The sequence below is a fragment of the Diabrotica virgifera genome, chromosome 4 (genome assembly GCF_917563875.1).
Source record: "Diabrotica virgifera virgifera chromosome 4, PGI_DIABVI_V3a".
NCBI lineage: Eukaryota > Metazoa > Arthropoda > Insecta > Coleoptera > Chrysomelidae > Diabrotica > Diabrotica virgifera.
The window spans coordinates 129,855-149,852 of NC_065446.1; the positions used below are offsets into that span (position 1 = coordinate 129,855).

The following is a 19,998-nucleotide window of genomic DNA, read 5'->3' on the forward strand; positions in this document are numbered from 1 at the left end:
TTATTTCAGACAGTATTTTCAGCCACATTAATGTTCACAAAATATTAAAATTTGAAGAAAAAATCACCAATTTTTTGAGTCACTATGCAGATAAGCAGAATTGGTAAAAATAAAAATAATCAGTTTTTTGTGTTTCCTGAAAAATCAAGTTAATGTCGTTTATGCCGTTTTGGCTTGACAGCGTCGATATGTCAAATTCCTTCCAAAAATCAATGAAACAGACATATATTCCCTGATTCATATCTGTATAGGCATCTCTGCGTGACGTGACTATATTATTATTTACTAAATTACTTGTTTCTGACTTCCTTTGAATCCAGTATCTGATTCTTCACCCGTTAAAAATTAAAACACAGTATACTAAAATTAAATGTACATATTATTCAAAATAGGCCTAAATACATTTTAGTCTCACCGATTAACCCCATAAAATAAAAAAAATCAAAACCCTACGTGAAGAGATGTTTGGCTTTTTTTCATTTGGTCTATGACATAATATGTGTCGTGTTCTTCTTTCATATCTTCGTCTCTGTAGATATCTAGGTTTTGTCCGCATTTGTAATAGTTATTCTGAAAGAAAATAATATAAAAAACAATTTGACAAATTTAAAAAAGGCAATGCAATATATAGAGGAGAAGGAAAGTCGGAAAGAAAAATCAGTTGGTGATGGATGAGGTAGAGCAACTAAAATTATTCAGAAAAGAACTTCCTTCTTCTTTCAGTATCCTGTCGTCGGATTATCGAACGTTGGCGATCATATTGGCAATAATAACTTTGTCTAAGGTAGCACGAAACAGATTAGCGGTGGTCTCTTGATACCATTCACAGAGATTTCGCAGCCAGGATGGTAGTCTTCTTCAGCCTGATCCGCTTCTTCTATATTATGAGGTGTAGAAGGTAATACATCTCTGATGTCTCTATATAGGGTGTCCAGAAACTCTACCGACAAACGAAGACAGCAGATTCTTCAGATAATTTTAAGACAATTCAATTCACAAGCTCAATCCACCTAGTCCGAAAATGCTTCCTAAGAGAGCTAGAGCTCTTTGAAAATGGCGTCTTGTAATTAGTTTTTCTTAAATACCTACAGAACGCTTCAATTTAGAAAAACGAAAATCTACATTTATCTTCCGGATATAAATTGATTCCATCCATTGCGAATTTCTAGTACCGATTATAGGCGTCCGTTTTGGGTAGGGCATGCAACGGTTATTATTTTATCTCATAACTTTTTTGTCTTTAATTTTTTAGCATTTTTGACACTGGATTATTAAATTGTGATGTATTCTAGTACTAAAAGGTATTGGCACACGATTTTCTAGAGAAATCGATTTGAAAATTTTTCGTATTTTGAACTTGAAAAAAAAATTGAAAATTTCTTTAAAAAAACGGTGTATTTTACCAAATTAAAGCAAGAGTAACTTTTAGTACTAGAATACCTCATAACTTAATCTAAAATCAAAAAGCTTAAAAATTAAAGACAAGCGATATGCTATGCGATAAAATAACCGTTGACCTACCCAAAATGGACGCATATGACCCGTACTAGTAATTCGTAATTAATGAAATCGATTCATGTCTGAAATATAAATAAACGTAGGGGTTTTCGTTTTTCTAAATGTTTTTTTTTTAATTTCTTTTTTGGAAATTCAAAAAAAGAAAAATTTTCAAATTGAGTTTTCTAGAGAACGGTGTATTCTATCGACTTAGAATAAGAGTACCTTTTAGTTGTAGAATACCTCATAATTGAATAATCTAGAGTCAAAAATGCTTAAAAATTAAAGATAAAAAACTTATACGATAAAATAACTGTTGCCCTACCCAAAACGGACGCCTATGACCGGTACTAGAAATTCGCAATGTATGGAATCGATTTATCTCTGGAAGATAATATGTGTACCGATTATCGTTTTTCTTAATGAAAGCGTTCTGTATTTATTTAAGAAAAACTATGTACAAAACGCCATCTTCAAAGAGCTCTAGCTCCTTTAGGAAGCATTTTCGGACTAGGTTGGGATTTTCGAATTGGGTTAAAATATCTTAAAAACACCCTGTACACATGGTCGAAATATTGTAGCTTTCCAATTTTTATTATTTCCGTTATTTCTGTGCTCTTTTTTTTCAGTGTAAAACTATTTCATTTCTTATTTGATCAACTCAACTTATCCACCACAATATTCGTTAGTATATACACATATTATCAAAGACCTCCAGAAATGTGGAAAATATGTAGCAGCGCCTTAAGCTGATTTTAAGGTTTAATGTAATATCTCTATTAATGAATTTTCTTTAGTGCTAACCAATCTCCTTCTGTTCCTGCACCTACTCTTTTGTGTACTTTTAACAGAGAGCCAAATAAGCAGAGCATCATATACCTATTACTCACCTTCCTTTTAATCCTTTCATTTATAGTAACCATATTTAGTGAATTATAGCAAGACTGTTCGGTTACACCATAATCTGGTGGCTTTATACAGCAGCATACACCACAAATTTGTAAACATATGGCTAAAGGATAAGCCAAGAAAAAGATCACGTTTAGAAAAAACTCCGTTTTCCTAGAATAAAACTAGCAAGTAGTAACACGTTTATAAGTAAAACATAAACAGCTCAATTTACAATTAAAGAGAAGACAAATTATGAGATTAAAATCTTTTTATAAATAGTGAGGGACAAAAAATATCAGTGACGATGCAGCAATAAAAGCAGACTGGAAAAACTATTTCGAGGTTCTGATAGTAGGACAATTACAAACTCAGTCTATATATAGACAGTAGCAGATTCTGAATCAGAGTTATGGACTAGCATACCTACTCAGAAGACAGGAAATAAGGGATACCATTAAAGCACCGAATCATAATAAAGTAAAGCCCCAGGGATTGACAACATACCAGCTGAAATACTCAAAATCGAAAGACACACACTGAGATAGATTTCATAAATTAATAAGAGACGTGTGGAACACAGAAGAAATTCTAGGAGACTGCATGGACAAAAGTAATTATATATGCCAAATCCACAAGAAAGGAGACAAACTTACCTACAAAAACAATAGAGGCACATCCTTACTATGTACGAGCTATAAGATATTTACGTGGATCATAAGCAAGAGATTAAGGCACTTTACAAAGCAAATCATAGAACAATACCAGGCCTGATTCAGACCAAGACGGTCTACGATTGACCAGCTATTCAACGTAAAACAGAAGTTGGTATTAGCTAAAGCCTGGGAAAATGACATAGATATATCTACAGCTCCCGGAGCGAACCATGGCCATGGCCGGTGAGAGAAATCCTGTCTGTGTAGAGACTGTAGAGTTTAGGTGGGCGTACGACCGTCGACAGCGTTTCTCATTGGCAATAGTTCGTTCCGGGAGCTGTAAATTTTTGTAGATTTTGGACAAGCTTATGATTACTCACATAAAGAGAGATAAACTATACATAAAGCATGCGAAAATTTGGTATACCTACGAAATTGGTAAAATTAGTTCAAGCCACTATGACAGACCCCTTCCAGATAACTAAAGGGCTAAAACGGGGAGATGAGCTGGACCCGACTCTGTGTATGTATGGAATACGGTATATAAAAGAGTTTGAGGTTTGGATAAAATAATACTGAGGATGAGGATTTGGACTTGGTTTCCCGAACTATGGGTCGGTGGAAAGAATAGGAGCTCGCGTAAGTAGAGATACTAATTTCCTGAAATAGGTCTATCTTCTATCGAAATCATTCATGTCAGTCACGGATAAAATACAAAAAAAACATTGGGCGTGCCTGTAAACAGCATTATAGACCGGGGCATTTAGCACTAAAAACACCCGAATAAATCGATTTTTAAATACATACAGCACCTAGAGACTTGCACTTTAAAGTGCATAAAATGCATCCAAAAGTGCATAAACATGTCAAAATCAGTATACTAAGGGCCAAATTTTGTTATTCGGGTGATTTTTGGGGTCACTGAACACAAATACGCCATCATAACTGACCCTCGGATCACCTGGTGCCAAGGTTACTGCAAGGGACGTCATCTTGAGTTTCACAGTATTTAGGCATTATAGGGACCAAATTTTGTTATTTGGAGAGTTTTTGGGGTCACTGAACACGAATACGCCATCAGAACTGACCTCCGGATCACGCTGGTGATCAAGGTCACAGCAATAAGGGACGTCATCTTCTAGAGTTTCGAGGGATTTCGGCATTAAATTGACACACACGGATTACTCATGGGTTTGTGGGGGAGCTAAACACGAATAAGCCATCAGAAGTGACCTCCGCAATACCTGGTGCAAAGGGTCACTACTAGGGTATGGCATATTCTGGAGTTTCGAGGCTTTTCGGCATTAACTTGATGCAAATGGATTACTCGGGAGGTTTTTGAGGTTGCTAAACACGAATATGCCATCGGAACAGACAGCCGGAACACCTCTGGTGCTCAGGGCCACTGCAAAGGACGTCATCTTTGAAGTTTCGAAGGTTTTCGGCATTTAATTAATTCAAATGGATTACAGGAGGGTTTTTAAGGTCGTTTAACAAGAATATGCCATCAGAATCAACTTCCGGAGCACTTGGTGCCCACGATCACTGCAAGAGACATCATTTTCTTGAGTTTCGAGGTTATTCGGTACTACATTGATGCAAACGTATTACTCATAGGTTTTTGGAGTTGCTGAACACGAATGCACCATCAGAACAGACACCGGAGCACCCGGTACCTATAAGACATATCACCTTATGGAATTTCGAGAGATTTTGGTACTAAATTGATGCAAGCGAATGGCTCATGGGCTTTTGAGATTACTGTACAGGAATATGAATTCAGAACCGACCTCCTGAGTTCCTAGTGACCAGAGTGACTGCTGTGCACGTCATCTTTTAGAATTTCGAGGCATTACGACACTAAATTGGTACACATACCGAGTACTCGGAGGTTTTCTTGTTGAATTGGTGATTTTTATTTTCTATTTGTAGACTTTTTCATTAAAATAGCTATGTTGTGCTATACAATTTTTTAAATTATTTATAAATAAACTCAATTTACCTATATCTGACAATTTTCCTTCATTTATTTCAAGATCGATTTACTATATTCTATTTTGATAGTGTTATTCATCGTGGTCACTAGATACTCCAGAGTCTATTACCTAAGTCATATTCGTATTCAGCAACCACAAAAACACAAGAGTAATCCGTTTGTATCTATTTAGTACCGAAAAATCTCGAAACTCCAGAAGATACCTACGTGCCTTAGGCATCAAGGTGCCCCGGTGTCTGTTCTGATGACGTATGTGTTCAGCAACCCCAAAAACCCATGAGTAATCAGTCTGCATCAATTTAATGTCGAAAACTTTCGAAACTCCAGAAGATTACCTGCCTTAGGCACCAGGTCAGGTGCTCTGTGGGTCGGATCTGATGCGAGTATTGACGTTCAGCGTCCCCAAAAAATTAGTAATCCGTTTGCATTAATTTAGTACCGAAAACTCTCGAAACTCCAGAATATGACGTGCCTTAGGCACCACGTACTCCGGTGTCTGTTCTGATGGGGTATTCGTGTTCAGCAACCCCAAAAACCTATGGGTAATCCATTTGCATCAAAGTAATACGACTCTCGAAACTTCAAAAGATGATGCCTCACCCTTGGCACCAGGTGCACCGGGGGGTCGGTTCTGATGGTATATTTGTGTTTAGCGACCTCAAAAACCTTCTAGTAATCCATATTTGCATCAAATAAATGCCGAAAACCTTCGAAACTCCAGAAGATGACGTCTCTTGCAGTGACCGTGAGCACCAGGTGCTCTGGAGGTCGGTTCTGATTGCGTATTCGTGTTGAGCGACCCCAATAACCCCCCGAATAGCAAAATTTGGTCCTTAGTATACTGATTTTGACATGTTTATGCACTTTTGGATGCATTTTAAAGTGCAATTATGCATTTCCATCCATTTTTGAATAGTAGACTGTTTTCCTGACGTCACACAGTAGTCCAAAAACCCGAAAAGCTGACCAAAAGTCAAAAAAAAAATTAAACGTTTCGAGAATATTATTACATTTTCTAAAAGAGAATTAAATTCCCTATTCAGTGTTGACAACCCTAAAGCTATATCTCCTATATCTGAATTTCCAGTTCAGCTCAAAGTTGGCCTTCGTACGGAACAGAAGCGCAGTTAAGAATAACGAATAGTTTATACGCACAGTCTTGTGCGTGTATCTCGAAAACGAAGTGTGCAAATTCAACTCTGCAAAATGGAGGATATTCGTGGAGCCATCTTTAATAAAAGCCGATAATATCTGTATATGTTTTATATTTAGTAGATTTTAAGTTGAAGTTAAGTAATAAGAAAGTGTATATTTTGAAAAAATTAAATTTTCAGATAGCCAAATAGTAGCCAAAAAGTAGTTGTTATGACTGTAGAGCTTTAGTTATTTCAGTATCGTAGGGTAAAATCGTAGATAAAAGGGTCAGGTACAGTATTGTTGAAAGTTAAAAAAAAATTAGTTTTGACTTTCATATGATTAATAATCGATTTACCGTCTTGTTTTTTGAAATTTCGGATCCGTAACTAGCAACCTCAAAAACCCCCTGATATCAAATTTCGACGGTATTATATATATATTTAAAATACATAAACCCGCCATATTACATCCGCCATTTTGTTTTTTGCAATTCAGACTTCGGATTCGTAATTAGCGACCTCAAAAACCCCTGGATGCCTAATTCAATGCAAATCAAAAAACACTTTCATATTTTGGCCATCTTTTCGGGTTTTTGGACCACTGTGCGTCATCTTGAACATAATTCAATACTGTAAGTCTCTAGGTGCTGTATTTAAAAGTCGATTTATTTTGTGCTAAATGCCCTCGTCTCTTAGACTGAAAAGGCTGTGTAATAATTAAGTATTTAAAAACTACTAAAAAATATTACGTCGACATTGTTTTAACGGTTCTTTCCCCTGTATTGGGGTCAACCGGCCATCCTTCAGGATCATACGTGACAGGAATATCTCTGTATTCCTTTTCTTGATATTTGTCAAGTGGTCTAGGTAAATCTATCAGAATGCTTAATCCATACTCGCCAATGTATCTTGAACAGCATAGACCTATTAAACCTTTTATCAGACCTGAAATTATAAAAAAAGTAACTAATCATTTCGTTGTGAACCGAAACCAGAGCCGTCTTACTTTAGTTAGTTCAGAGAGCGCCAAAAGCACTCGTAATTAGTTTCAACCCTTCTTAGGGTTTCTTGAGAGAGCGCATATTTGATTCTCTCTGAACCACTAAAATTCGGACAGCCAGCCTCGATCCACAAACGAAAGATCACGATGACATGGATGCCGTGGCGGCATCTGATAAAGACGAACGAAAGTTTTACTTTTAATATTAACAATATTAAAAATAAAATTTTATTACAACTAATCTTCCGGGTACACCATTCGTGGCTTCTAAATTTGCAAGCAAACGAATTGCCGGAGAAAAGAAGACCGAGGGAGATCTATCAGGTTGCATCTCACTACCCGCCTGTCCAGCACGGTAAAATTCCAACAAAGATTAGTTCCCAATACTCAGAATAGGAGTAGAACTAATAAAAATAATAAATAATCATTTCGTTGTGAACCGAAACAGGAGTTCACGATCGAGTGGAGGCCACGACAAGAAGCACTAAGGAGTAGAGGACGCCCACCAACCATATGAACCGACGATCTAAAGCGTGTTGTTGGTAACTGGATGCAAGCCGCACACGAAAGAGCCGAGGGAGACCTATGTCCAGCAGTGGACGCGTACAGGTTGAAGGTGATGATTTATTTCAGAAAATAAAGATCAAACAACAGAAATAAGGGCCAGGAGAGAAAGAGTAAGAAATGCGTTTATAAAAATGAAAACAATTCTCTCCAATATAGATCTTAGATTAGAACTAAGAGTAAGAGCTTTGGAACACCGAAGCAAGAACACATAAATAAGCTAAATAAGGAATACAGAATTATTGCGAGATGGGCAAAGAATACGAAATAATAAACACAATAAAAATAAGAAGACACCAAATGGAGATGGAACCATAGTACGAATGATATAGAAATAGTCAGAGATAATGTAGCAGCAACTGGTTCAAAAAACTACTAGTTAATACAAATTCGAGGATGGACATGGATACGAACGTGGCACAGATTATGGACATGAGAGAATATAACAAAATCGATACGAGTCTTGACAAAAATATGCAAAAACTAAACCGTAAAGATACAAACAATGAAAGAACTATGAATGCAAAAAATGAAAAACAAAATAAGTATTGGAAAATTGGATTGTGGAATATACAAAGTCTAAACGGTAAAGAAGAGGAACTTATTGATGAGTTTGAAAACACAAAAATTGATTTTTTAGCATTAACTGAAACAAAGAGAAAAGGAAGCGGATGTATTAAAATGAGAAATGAACACTACATGATTTTTGGAGGTGTTAATGAGTCAGAACGGTCGAGGGTAAGAGTTGCCCTAATGGTTCACAGAAATGAGCATAAAAATATCACCAGATGGAAAAAATATTTCGGAAAGACTCCTTAGAATAGATATCAGTAAAAACGAAAAGACAACAATTATTGTTGGGTATGGACCATCGGAAAATGAAGCCAAGGAACAATTATTACAGGACGAAATGGACCAAATAAATCATAAGGTCATAATAGCAGGCGATTTTAATGCGCAAGTAGGGTCACGCAATGAATATGACTACCCTATCGGACCATATGGAGAAATAGTCAGGGATAATAGTTTTGCATCATGAATGATATGCAAGTTAGTAACACATTTTTTCAACACAAGGAGACTCATAAATACACACGAGTGATGGATTCGCGGAACGAAAAATCCGTTATTGACCTAGTATTAGTACAGAACAGATATAAAAATGAAATAGCGGACGTTCGTATTAAAAGAGGTTATGAGATCAGCCCGGATCATTTTCTCGTTGAAGCTAAAATAAAGACAAGGAGATAACATACATTTAATATTAAAAATGAAGAAAATCGCTACGAACAACCAAGTATTAAAGTATACAAACTTCAGTCTGAAAATATTAGGAAAGAATACTGTCGTAAATTAAATGAAGAAATACGAAAACAAATTGGAAGAATGATTTGGATACATAAATATTATGGAATATTTTTAAGGAGCTGGTATATGCAACTGGGAGTAAAGTATGTGGTGTAACGAAAGGAAGATATCTGAAAGGTACAGCTTGATGGAATAATGACATAAAATTCAGTGGCGTGCGGTGACTTTTTCGAAAGGGGAAGCGATTCAATAAGGATATAAAAATATTTTCTTAAGGGTCGAGGGTCGAGCCACTTCCCACCTGATAACACTCTGATGCGCAGGCGCAGGGGCTCTCTATCAGCAAAGTGCTTATGTGAGACGTCCTGGGTACAAGGACTCACACACTAAATCCAACCCCGATCAATGCGTGAGGCACTCTATTCCCGCTATTTCTAGTGACTAGTAACCTATCATTGATCTGTATTGCTAGCTCGGGCCTTTAGTCCTCGCGCCGGGCTTGGTTTCCTAAAGAAGAATTCTATTTAAAAAAAAATTATTTTCCGAGGCATTTTCCACAACACACAACTTTCAATAATATGACACTTATTTATACTTGAGGTCTATTCTCCTATCAACTTCTGATAATTGTTGAATGCAGTATTTTTCAATGGATAATAGGCCTAACTTTCAAAGTCTGTCTTCGCTTGGTGATTTTCTTTTAAACTCTTAATTTGAAAATTTTAATGCATCTTAATACTGAAAAACTTCGTTCAACTGATGCACCTGTGGCTGGGATAGTTAGTACTAATTCACACAACTTGACCACTTCACACAGTGACTTGTTTAAACCAGTACTTATAATTATCACTAATGTCATCTGTTTCATAAACAATACTTAAGTGGGAATGCAAAGCTGGGATATCAAAAAAATTTCATTATTTAATCGTATAATGAAATAAATTCCTCTGTGGGAAATTTTGATGAATTATAATTAGAAATATTAAGATTATATATTATAATTCTACAAATTTTAAATCGATAAAATTTTGGAAGCTAGAATTCATTTGTTGTAGAATATTATCAAAAGGTCTCTCTGTTTACTCTGTTCTCTCCGTCTCCGACATTATCAATCTTCATTATCTTTCTTTCATGTTCAAACCCCATATTTTCAGTTTTATCCCAAATATTTTTAAACTGCTCTCGTTTTTTTTATTAATTATCGTATTAATAAAGTCATCAATTTGTCTTATACAAAATGCAATGTCATTTGACTTCTGTAAAATGTCAAATAAAAGATCAGTAAAAGGAAAAATCTCTGCAAAAAATTTAAATCGAAATATTCTTTAAGCGAATGTATGTTGACCTAAGCACCCCTTAGCAGTCGGAGCATCTCACTTTTGGAAGGCGATAGGACGATCGCTTCCAGAGGGTACCAAAATTCGCGCGACTAGTGGGTGCGGTCATTGAACCCTGGCCAATGTTTAAACGGGACAACTGCATTACAAGCGGCGATTTTGAGATGCGCTTCTGTCAGGAGTGGACCGAATAGTTGAATTGTGTGCATATTGAGTTCGTTCGTACGCGATTAATTTTTAATAATTTTTCAATGCCTATTGCCTAGGTAATATGTAGATTACTTGGATTAGGGAAAAAATTTTGATAATTAAATATTAATTAATAATATACAGGGTGTTTCATTAATAATTGTCCATATTGTCCATACTGGAGAAACCTTAGCACAAAATGCGAAGATTTAACATCAAACACTTAAATAAAATGTGGTTCCTCACTGAGTTACAGGGTGTTTTATCTAAACATTTAAAAACTATTTTTGCTCAGTATTTTAAAACTCTTCGACGTATCCTTTTTATACTTGGCAGAAAATGCGACTACTATACACCCTACTAAATTATGATAAATAAATCTTTCTAGCTACTAACAGAGGCGTACGACAGGGGATAGTGAATGGTTGATCCTTCTCAAATTCTACGCCACTGGAGGAATTACTATTTTAGTACCATTTTTGCACGATTGATCATTTTTGACTGTTTACCGTGACAGATTTTACGTCAGTAGGTGACATTTACTAGCAACTCGACGGTAAGTAATCTAACTCGACGGTAAGTACTCCAACTCGACGGTAAGTAATTCACTTACCGTCGAGTTAAAAAATCTCTTAATTTTAATTTATTTTTTGAAAGAATAAAGAAAACTAACGAATTATTTATTAATATTGAAACTTATGGTATAATTTGTTAAATTATTTAATGAAATCCCACTTGTTTGGGCTGTGGTTTCACTTCTAACAGAAACTCCTGCAGAATCGCATACATTAGTAGTATTACTAGTATTGCACAATATTTTTTCGGCAAAATCTACTTTCGCTCATATTTTAATTTATAATAATCAAAATTGTACTTAAAATTATTGACAACTAAATAAAAACTCAATTCTCCATTGTTGTTATGCACCCTAGTTACTACCTAACAACCAAAGTATCTATCTTGATAAAATGAATGAAACTAGTCAATATGACGAAAATGTTTAATTTTATAATTTATAATGGTGGCAATCCTGCAAAAAACGTTATAAGCATGTCGAACGTTAAGGGTAACCGATCTCAGAGAATAATTGGAGGAGGAGCGGAGCGACGACTGTCTTCGATCGGTATAAAACCCTTACCGTTCTCCAAACATAATATACTATTTTAGATTCTCCAATACTTTCTACGTAAATAATATACTCTTCATTGGTAACGATAAATTATTAGTTTTCGAGATATTTGAAGTTAAATATGAAACGGCACAGTTATTTTGATTAATTTATGATAATATGATTCATATGATTAAAATTTAAAAATTATTTGTACCCAGTACTTTAAAACTATTTGGCGTATCCTTATCATACTTGGTAGAAGGTGTAGGTACTGTACACTCTACAAAATTAAGATAAATAAACGTTTCTAGCTACTACCTGAGGCGTACGACAGGGGATAGTGGCTGGTTGACCCTTTCCAAATTCTACGCCACTGACGAAATTGCTATTTTAGTGTAACTTTTTGATTTTCCAATACTTTTTATGTAAATAATATACTTTTCATTCGTAACGATAAACTGATTAGTTTTCGAGATATTTGAAATTAAAAATAAATCGACACAATACATTAATCAAAATAACCATGTCGTTTCATTTTTAACTTCAAAGATCTCGAAGAACTAATGACTTTATAGTTACGAATGAAGAGTATATTATCTTTATAGAAAGTATTGGAGAATCCAAAAATTGAACTAAAATAGCAATTCCGCCAGTGGCGTAGAATTTGGAAAGGGTCAACCATCCACTTTTCCCCGTCGTACACCTCTGGTGATATCCAGAAAAGTTTGTTTAACACAATTTAGTAGCTTGTACCGTATCTATACTTCCTGCCAAGTATAAAAAGCATATGTCGAATAGTTTTAAAATGCTAAGCAAAAATAGTTTTTAAATTTTTAGATAAAACACCCTGTAACTCAGTAACGAACCACATTTTATTTAAGTGTTTTAGGCTAAATCTTCGTATTTTGTGCTAAGGTTTCTCCAGTTACTATATGGACAATTATTAATGAAACACCCTGTATTTTCTTATATCGAAGTATAAATAGGGAAGCGGCGCTTCCCCCGCTTCCATGGACCGCACGCCTCTGAAAAATTGGAAGTTTCGAAGAAAAAAAAATTGGAAAAAGTATATAAGCAATAAAAGTGAAAGTAATTATCAAAAATATAAGGAACAGAGAATACTGGTTAAAAATAAAATTAAAGAAGCTAAGAATCGCCAATGGGAAGAATTTGGAAATAAAATGGAAAGTGATAGCAAGGGTAATGCGAAGTTGCTCTATAGGACCCTAAAAAATCTGAGACAAAAGAAATCAAACGGAGTAATAGGTTTAGAAGACAAAGATGGTAACATATTATTAAATAATGAAGAGATTACCGAAAGATGGCGGGAACATTTTATGGAATTATTAATGGGAGACAACAACGAAATAGAGAATGATAGGGAGGAGTACAATTTAAATGAACAACAAGATGATGATGACATAACATAAAAAGAATACAGGGAAGCAATTCTAAAATTAAAAAATGGTAAGGCTGCAGGACACGATAATATTAAGGCTGAGCTAATTAAATATATGGAAGGAGAAGGATTACAATTACTATGGAAGATCATAAGGAGCTGTTGGCGTACCGGATGCATACCTAGAGATTGGACTCTTGCAACTATTCTACCATTACACAAAAAAAGTGATAAACATAAGTGTTCTAACTACAGGGGAATATCATTGTTGGTAGTTGCTAGTAAAATCTGCGAAATAATACTAGAGAAAAAGCTGCGAGAAAATATCGAGGCCACACTGGATGACAGCCAATGCGGCTTTAGGCCAGGGCGAGGTACAACCGATCTCATATTCACGGTGAGACAGTTATCAGAAAAAGCTCTAGAGCATAACAGTAAGTTGTTTCTCTGTTTTGTGGACTTGGAAAAAGCATTTGATCGCGCGCCACGGAACAAAATCTGGGAAATATTAAACCGTAGAAATGTGAAACCGAAGTTAATCCAAGCAATAAAGAGTATATATAAATGTACACGTAATAATGTAAGAACGAACAATCGCTCATCTCTAGAATGCTACACAAGGACAGGTATAAGACAAGGTGGTGTTTTGAGTCCTTTGTTATTCATCGCTCTAATGGACGAAATTGCAAAAGAATGCAGGGGTAAGTTAAAAAGAACTAGGGTTGGGGTGTATAAATTTCAGCAAGTTTACGTGTCAGAATTGATATATGCCGATGACCTGGAATTGTGGCAAAATCAGAAAAATACTTGCAAGTGAATGTGAATGTTGGAATGAAGCCTTTAAGAAATTTAGGATGAAAATAAATATTGAAAAAACAGAAGCTTTAGTAGTATCGAAAACCCAAGAAAATATAAATGTAAAGCTGAATAAGGAGACCATTACACAAGTAGAGGACTTTAAGTATCTAGGATCAACAATGAATGGGCAACGAAATATAGAAAAAGAAATAAACAGCAGGGTAATGAGTGCAACAAAATTATACTATGCACTAAATAAAAGTTTTATTAGGAAGAAAGAAGTAAGCCTGAAAACAAAAAAGCAAGTATTTCAAACTGTTTTAAAGGAGCCGGTGCTACTCTACGGTAGTGAAACGTGGAAAGTGAACGACAACATCCGTAGTAAAATTCAAGCATGCGAAATGCGATATTTACGTGCGGTATCCGGGGTGACCAGACGTGATCGTATAAAAAATGAAGACATACGTGAAAGGTGCGGTGTTGGAAGGACCTTAGACAGACTTGAAACGTAACAGTTATCGTGGTTCGAACATATATGGCGAGAATGAGTGAAGGTAGAACTGTAAAGATGGTATGGAAAGCGGTATCTGACAACAAACGACGAAGAGGCAGGCCAGCAAGAACGTGGAACGCAAATATTGGAAAGGCTTGCGCAAAAAGAAATATTGGGTGGAGAGAAGCAGAAAGACTAGCTACTGACCGAAAGGCATGGAGACGTTTGATTTCTCCACTTACCTCGACACCGTAAGGTACAAGAGGACGGCTTAAGTAAGTAAGTAAAAATAAGAAAGTTTCAATATCTGGGACACATAATGAGGGGACAGAGAAATGAAATGCTAAGATTAATAATATAGCGAAAGATAAGAGGAGGAAGAAGTATAAATTATTCTTCTTGAGATAAGGATATTCTTCTTCTGAGGAAGAAGTTTAAAGAAATACGTTAAGGTCGCTGCATATTATCATGCACGTAGCGTTTAGTTTCCGAAAAATAAAGCTTTTTTAAACACTTTAACAAATGTTAATAAGTCTTTTCCGAAAATTGCTTAATTTTTCAGTGAGTTCACGTTGAAATATTCGATTTGGAATTAGACGAATAGGAAAGTATTTTTCATAAGCTATAACTTTGCTTTTACTCGGCTTATAGAATACTTATACACCATTTTTTTCAAATTGAGAGTAAAATTTCATAATTCTGCGCGCATGCGCACAGACAGTATGACGTTTAGTTGCTAAATCTTTCTAGTTATGTATAAATATATCAGTGCAAGAAAAGGTGCGAAAAGAATATTATAGTGTTTTTAGTAAATATATTTATTATAATTTTTGTGTCTTTGGTTTTGCTTTCCTCAGGAGTAAGATGAGTATTATTAAAACATTTTATTGTATATTTATTATACTTCACACCTTGTCTGTTTGTTACCGTGAATTGTCATTAGGTACGTCCGAACCGATACAGACATAGTCGTCGTAGCTTGTTTGGTATAGCATTCGCTATACTTTTTTTTTTATTTTCTTGAAAGCGGTAAGCACAAAATTAGTTTGGTGTTTAAAAAAAATTAAAACAAACTGTTTAAAGTATATTTATTTTTAAGAAATCATATAATAGAAGTATAACTTCTTACGTGCGTACAAAGTACACACACATTCTTTTTTTTTTTTGTAAACTACACTTTTGCTAGGAATATTTTTTCGATAAAATATTTACTTTTTGAGTTATTTGCGAAAAACCGTCTGAAAACGTAGTTTTTTGTCGAAAAATAAACATTTTGAACCGCAAATAACTCGAAACGTAATGAGTTAAATAAAAAAAAAAACTCTATAGAACGAAAGTTGGTTATAATCAGTCAATTTTTCCATTTCCGGGCTTATTTTAAACACGCGATTTTTCACCCACCCCCCCCCCGAGAAGGGGTAAGTATCACCCCAGAAGTAAAAGCAACCAACGACACAAATTCAACTTTAAACTGAAGGGTAAGTAGAATCTAAATCCAAATTTTCATGCAATTCGGAGGTGCCCCTGAAAGTTACACCCCAAAACGGTTTTTACACCCCAAAAACATTTACTGGTCTAACTCCCGCACACATGCCACATAGCTCGACGCTTCCGTGCTATCATGACACCGATACAATTGTCTGAAGCACGAAAATGCTTCGTTTTAATCTTTTTCGACAGCTTTGCCAGACTTCTGAGCGTGCGTTGAGGGACTTATGCCGATTTTTCGAGAGCGTTGCCTGACTCGATTTAGAAACTGCATCTTATCCAGGTGCTGACATTGGGCCTGATTATAATCCCATAGTAGCTGTAACCCAATTAAAATTAAAAAAGGTGATCAAAAAGAAGTCTCGCAAAAATATTGATACAGCCCAATTACAAGACGAGAAAGTTAAGGAATCAGTTGTAGGGAGGCAGGTCTGGATCTGAACATACGGAAAACCAAAATACTCGTAATAAGTAAACAGCAGCATATAAAACCGTCTATATGTATATGTAAATAATATCAAACGAGCAAGTTGATAAAATCGTTTACCTTGGATAGCAACTAAATTGTAACGCAGAAAGTCACGGCGAAATTAGATCTAGGATAGAGCAGGCTAGAGCCGCTTTTAGAAGGATGTCCAAGGTGTTATGTAACGGAGACCTAAAATTGGCATTGAGGATCCGCCTACTTCGCTGCTACGTGTTCTCGGTCTTACTTTATGGTGTCGAGTCCTGGACTATGAATAAAATCGATCTAAATCGTCTTGAGGCTTTCGAAATGTGGTGCTATAGAAGAATTTTAAAAGTTTCCTGGGTGGAGAAGATTCAAAACTCCACAATACTAGATCGTCTCAGCAAGACTACTGAGATCATAAAAAGCATCAAGCAGAGAAAGCTGGAATACTTCGGACATGTAATGAGAGGTCCCAAATATAGGTTGCTACAAAATATTATGCAAGGAAAAATAACAGTCAAACGCAGTTCAGGACGAAGAAGAACCTCATGGTTCAAGAACTTGCGAGATTGGTATGGTGTTGATACAAGCATGCTAATTAGGGTGGCAGTGAATAAAATTAAGATAGCTATGATGGTAACCAACGTTCTGAAAGGACATGGTACATGAAGAAGAAGAAGTTGCCTGACTTATACCTTATGCCCCCGTATATCAACAATTTTCAAACGGATAATATTTTACTCACCTAAAAATACAAGAATAAAGATGAGACCTAGAATTACAAAGAGTAAAAGGTACCATGGATTTTCCAACATATGTTCGCTTCCAAAGGCATATCCTTTGTTACAAAATCCGATTTTTTGTCTATATGGAAAATAGTAAAGATCTTCAGCTACTGCTCTGAATCTTGATGATAACAGAAGCAACAAAAATTGTACTAAAAGCATTTGACACTAAAAATGTCATTTATCAAGCTTTTATTTTGTCTAACCAAGTTAGATATAAAGTGACTAACCTAAATTAGCAAATTTAGGTTAATGATTGAGTGACTTGGCAGTTATGGTTAAGTCGTTAGAAATAAGAAGAAGATACAAGTGTATAAAACGATCATACGACCCGTTGTGATGTATGGAAGCGAAACGTGGACGATAACAAAGGCAAACGGAGAGAGACTACGTGTTTGGGAAAGAAAAATCCTAAGCAAGATCTTTGTGCCTGTGCTGAATGAAGTATCAGATCATTATAGGATAAGAACTAACAAAGAGCTCGAAGAACTTTACCCAGACGCCAACATCATAAAAGAAATAAAGTCCAGAAGACATTCTGACCAAAGAACAGTAAGACTGGTGTAGGATGAAGTCCTAACTGGAAGAAGACCACGGGGACGCCCTTAACTCCGGTGGCGAGATAATATAGCAGGAGATCTAAACACTATGAGTAGAAAAAATATGTTGGAACATGAAAGGAAGCCCTAAAACAATTTGGAGAAAAATGGTCCTCAATATTATTAGAGAGACGGCTATTGAAATACTTGGGAAAACGTCAGGAAAGAAGTTTGAGGATAAAGAGACTTGGTGGTGGTCAAATGAAGTACAAGGAAAAATAAAAGAGAAGAGAAAATTATATAAAAAGTGGCAAGAAACCAGATCGGACATAGATCTTCAAAACTATATGGTCGCCAAAAAGGAAGCGAAAGTAGCAGTAGCAAAAGCTTAAGCAGAAGCGTATTCAAACCTATACGATCAACTTGATACCAGGGAAGGCGAAGCAAAGATGTATTAAATAGCCAAACAGAGAGCAAATAAAGCAAGAGATTTTAATCAGATAAGATGTATCCGAGATGAAAATAATAAAATACTAATTCACGAAAAGGATGTCAAAAAGAGATGGAGAAAGTATTTTGACAGTTTATTAAATGAAGAATTTGACAGACAGCCTGTGGAGTTAACGGAGACAGTAACAGCAATGGTTACCAGAATAACAAACAAGGAAGTGGCTCAAGCGCTTCAAAAAATAAAGAAAGGAAAAGCAGTCGGACCAGATGATATTCCTGGGGAAGTATGGAGAGCATTGGGAGAGACAGGAATATGTTGGCTAGCAGGTCTATTTAATAGAATTATGGAAGTTGGACAAATGCCAGACGAAAGGAGAAGCAGTATATTAGTACCTGTCTACAAAAACAAGGGAGACATACAACAATGCATAAACTACAGGGCTATAAAACTGCTTAGCCACACCATGAAAATATGGGAGAGAGTAATTGATAGACGGATACGTGAAGAGACCGACATATCCGAGAATCAATTTGGCTTTATGCAGGGCAGATCAACAACAGATGCAATTTTCATTGTAAGGCAACTGATGGAAAAATACAGGAATAAAGAGACCAACGTTCATATGGTATTCATTGATCTTGAGAAAGCATATGATAGAGTTCCTCGAGAGATTCTGTGGTGAGCACTCAATAAGAAAGGAGTCTCTGGCGAATATGTAAAGATTGTGAGAGGTATGTATGAGGGAGTAACGACTAGTGTTAGAACAGGTGTGGGAGAGACTGATAAATTTCAGGTGAAAGTAGGATTGCACCAAGGCTCGGTGCTTGGTCCTTATTTATTCTCATTAGTTTTGGACCAGATAACAGCGAAACTACAGGGTAGTATTCCATGGTGCCTAATGTATGCTGATGATGTAGTGTTAATAGGAAATAGTGAAAGAGACTTAGAACAAAAACTGGAACAGTGGAGGCAAGCTCTGGAGGAAAAAGGTTTAAAACTTAGTAGGACAAAAACAGAGTATTTGGAATGTTCATTTAAAGATGGAGTTACTACAAATAAAATGGTATCTTTGGATGGTGAAATGATTGTGAAAAGCAATAGTTTTAAGTACCTATAATCGGTATTACAGAGTAATGGACAAATAGATGGAGATGCATGCAGTATAATTAGGGCTGGATGGATGAAGTGGAAAGAAGCGAGTGGTGTGTTGTGTGACAGAAAAATTCCAATGAAGCTGAAGGGAAAATTCTATAAAACAGCCATAAGACCGGCTATGATGCACGGAACTGGAGTTTTTTGTATCTTGTGGTCCATTATCCTGAATTTTATAAATACTTCTCTTAGATCATTAAAAATTCCAGATTTATTAAAAATCAGTACAATAATTGTTATAATACCTAAAGCTAATAATACTATTAAGGCGGATGAATTTAGACCTATTAATATACTTCAAATGCATCGAGTACAACATACCACTGGTTCTTGCATTTGTCGATTACGAGAAAGCTTTTGATTCCTTATTTATACGTCCATGTTTGATTCTAAAGAGTTTGAAACAATACTGTAAGCATAGATACTCCAGTTATTAGCTGAATATGATCAATTTTTGAAGCACCATATTTTAATAAATATTCAAATCCTGGAAGCGGACATGTCAACATATGTTCAATTGTATATCAACCATATGTGAGGAAATTGTACATCTGATGGGTCAAAACGTATTAAATGAAGTAGTTTCAAGGATTAAGAAGTCAAAATATTATTCAGTTCATACAAATCAATTAACTGTGACATTTCGTTACATAGAAGGTTTCACTCCTGTTGAAAGGTTTACCATATTTTTGCCAAATCGCCGTCATAAAGCAAAAGATATATTTAATTATCTAATGACATTTTTGCAAGAACATGATAT

General features: G+C 35.5%; 1 protein-coding gene across 1 annotated transcript; it reads right to left on the reverse strand.

Moving 5' to 3' along the window:
- Nucleotides 1-361: 361 nt before the first annotated feature.
- LOC114324376 (uncharacterized) lies at nucleotides 362-17,363 on the reverse strand. The gene is made up of 4 exons (XM_028272192.2): nucleotides 17,057-17,363; nucleotides 6,923-7,118; nucleotides 2,388-2,559; nucleotides 362-570 (listed from the first exon to the last, which is right to left on the reverse strand). The coding sequence occupies exons 1-4, from the start codon at nucleotides 17,256-17,258 to the stop codon at nucleotides 442-444; spliced, it is 699 nt and encodes a 232-aa protein (XP_028127993.2). The 5' UTR covers nucleotides 17,259-17,363; the 3' UTR covers nucleotides 362-441.
- Nucleotides 17,364-19,998: the final 2,635 nt, after the last annotated feature.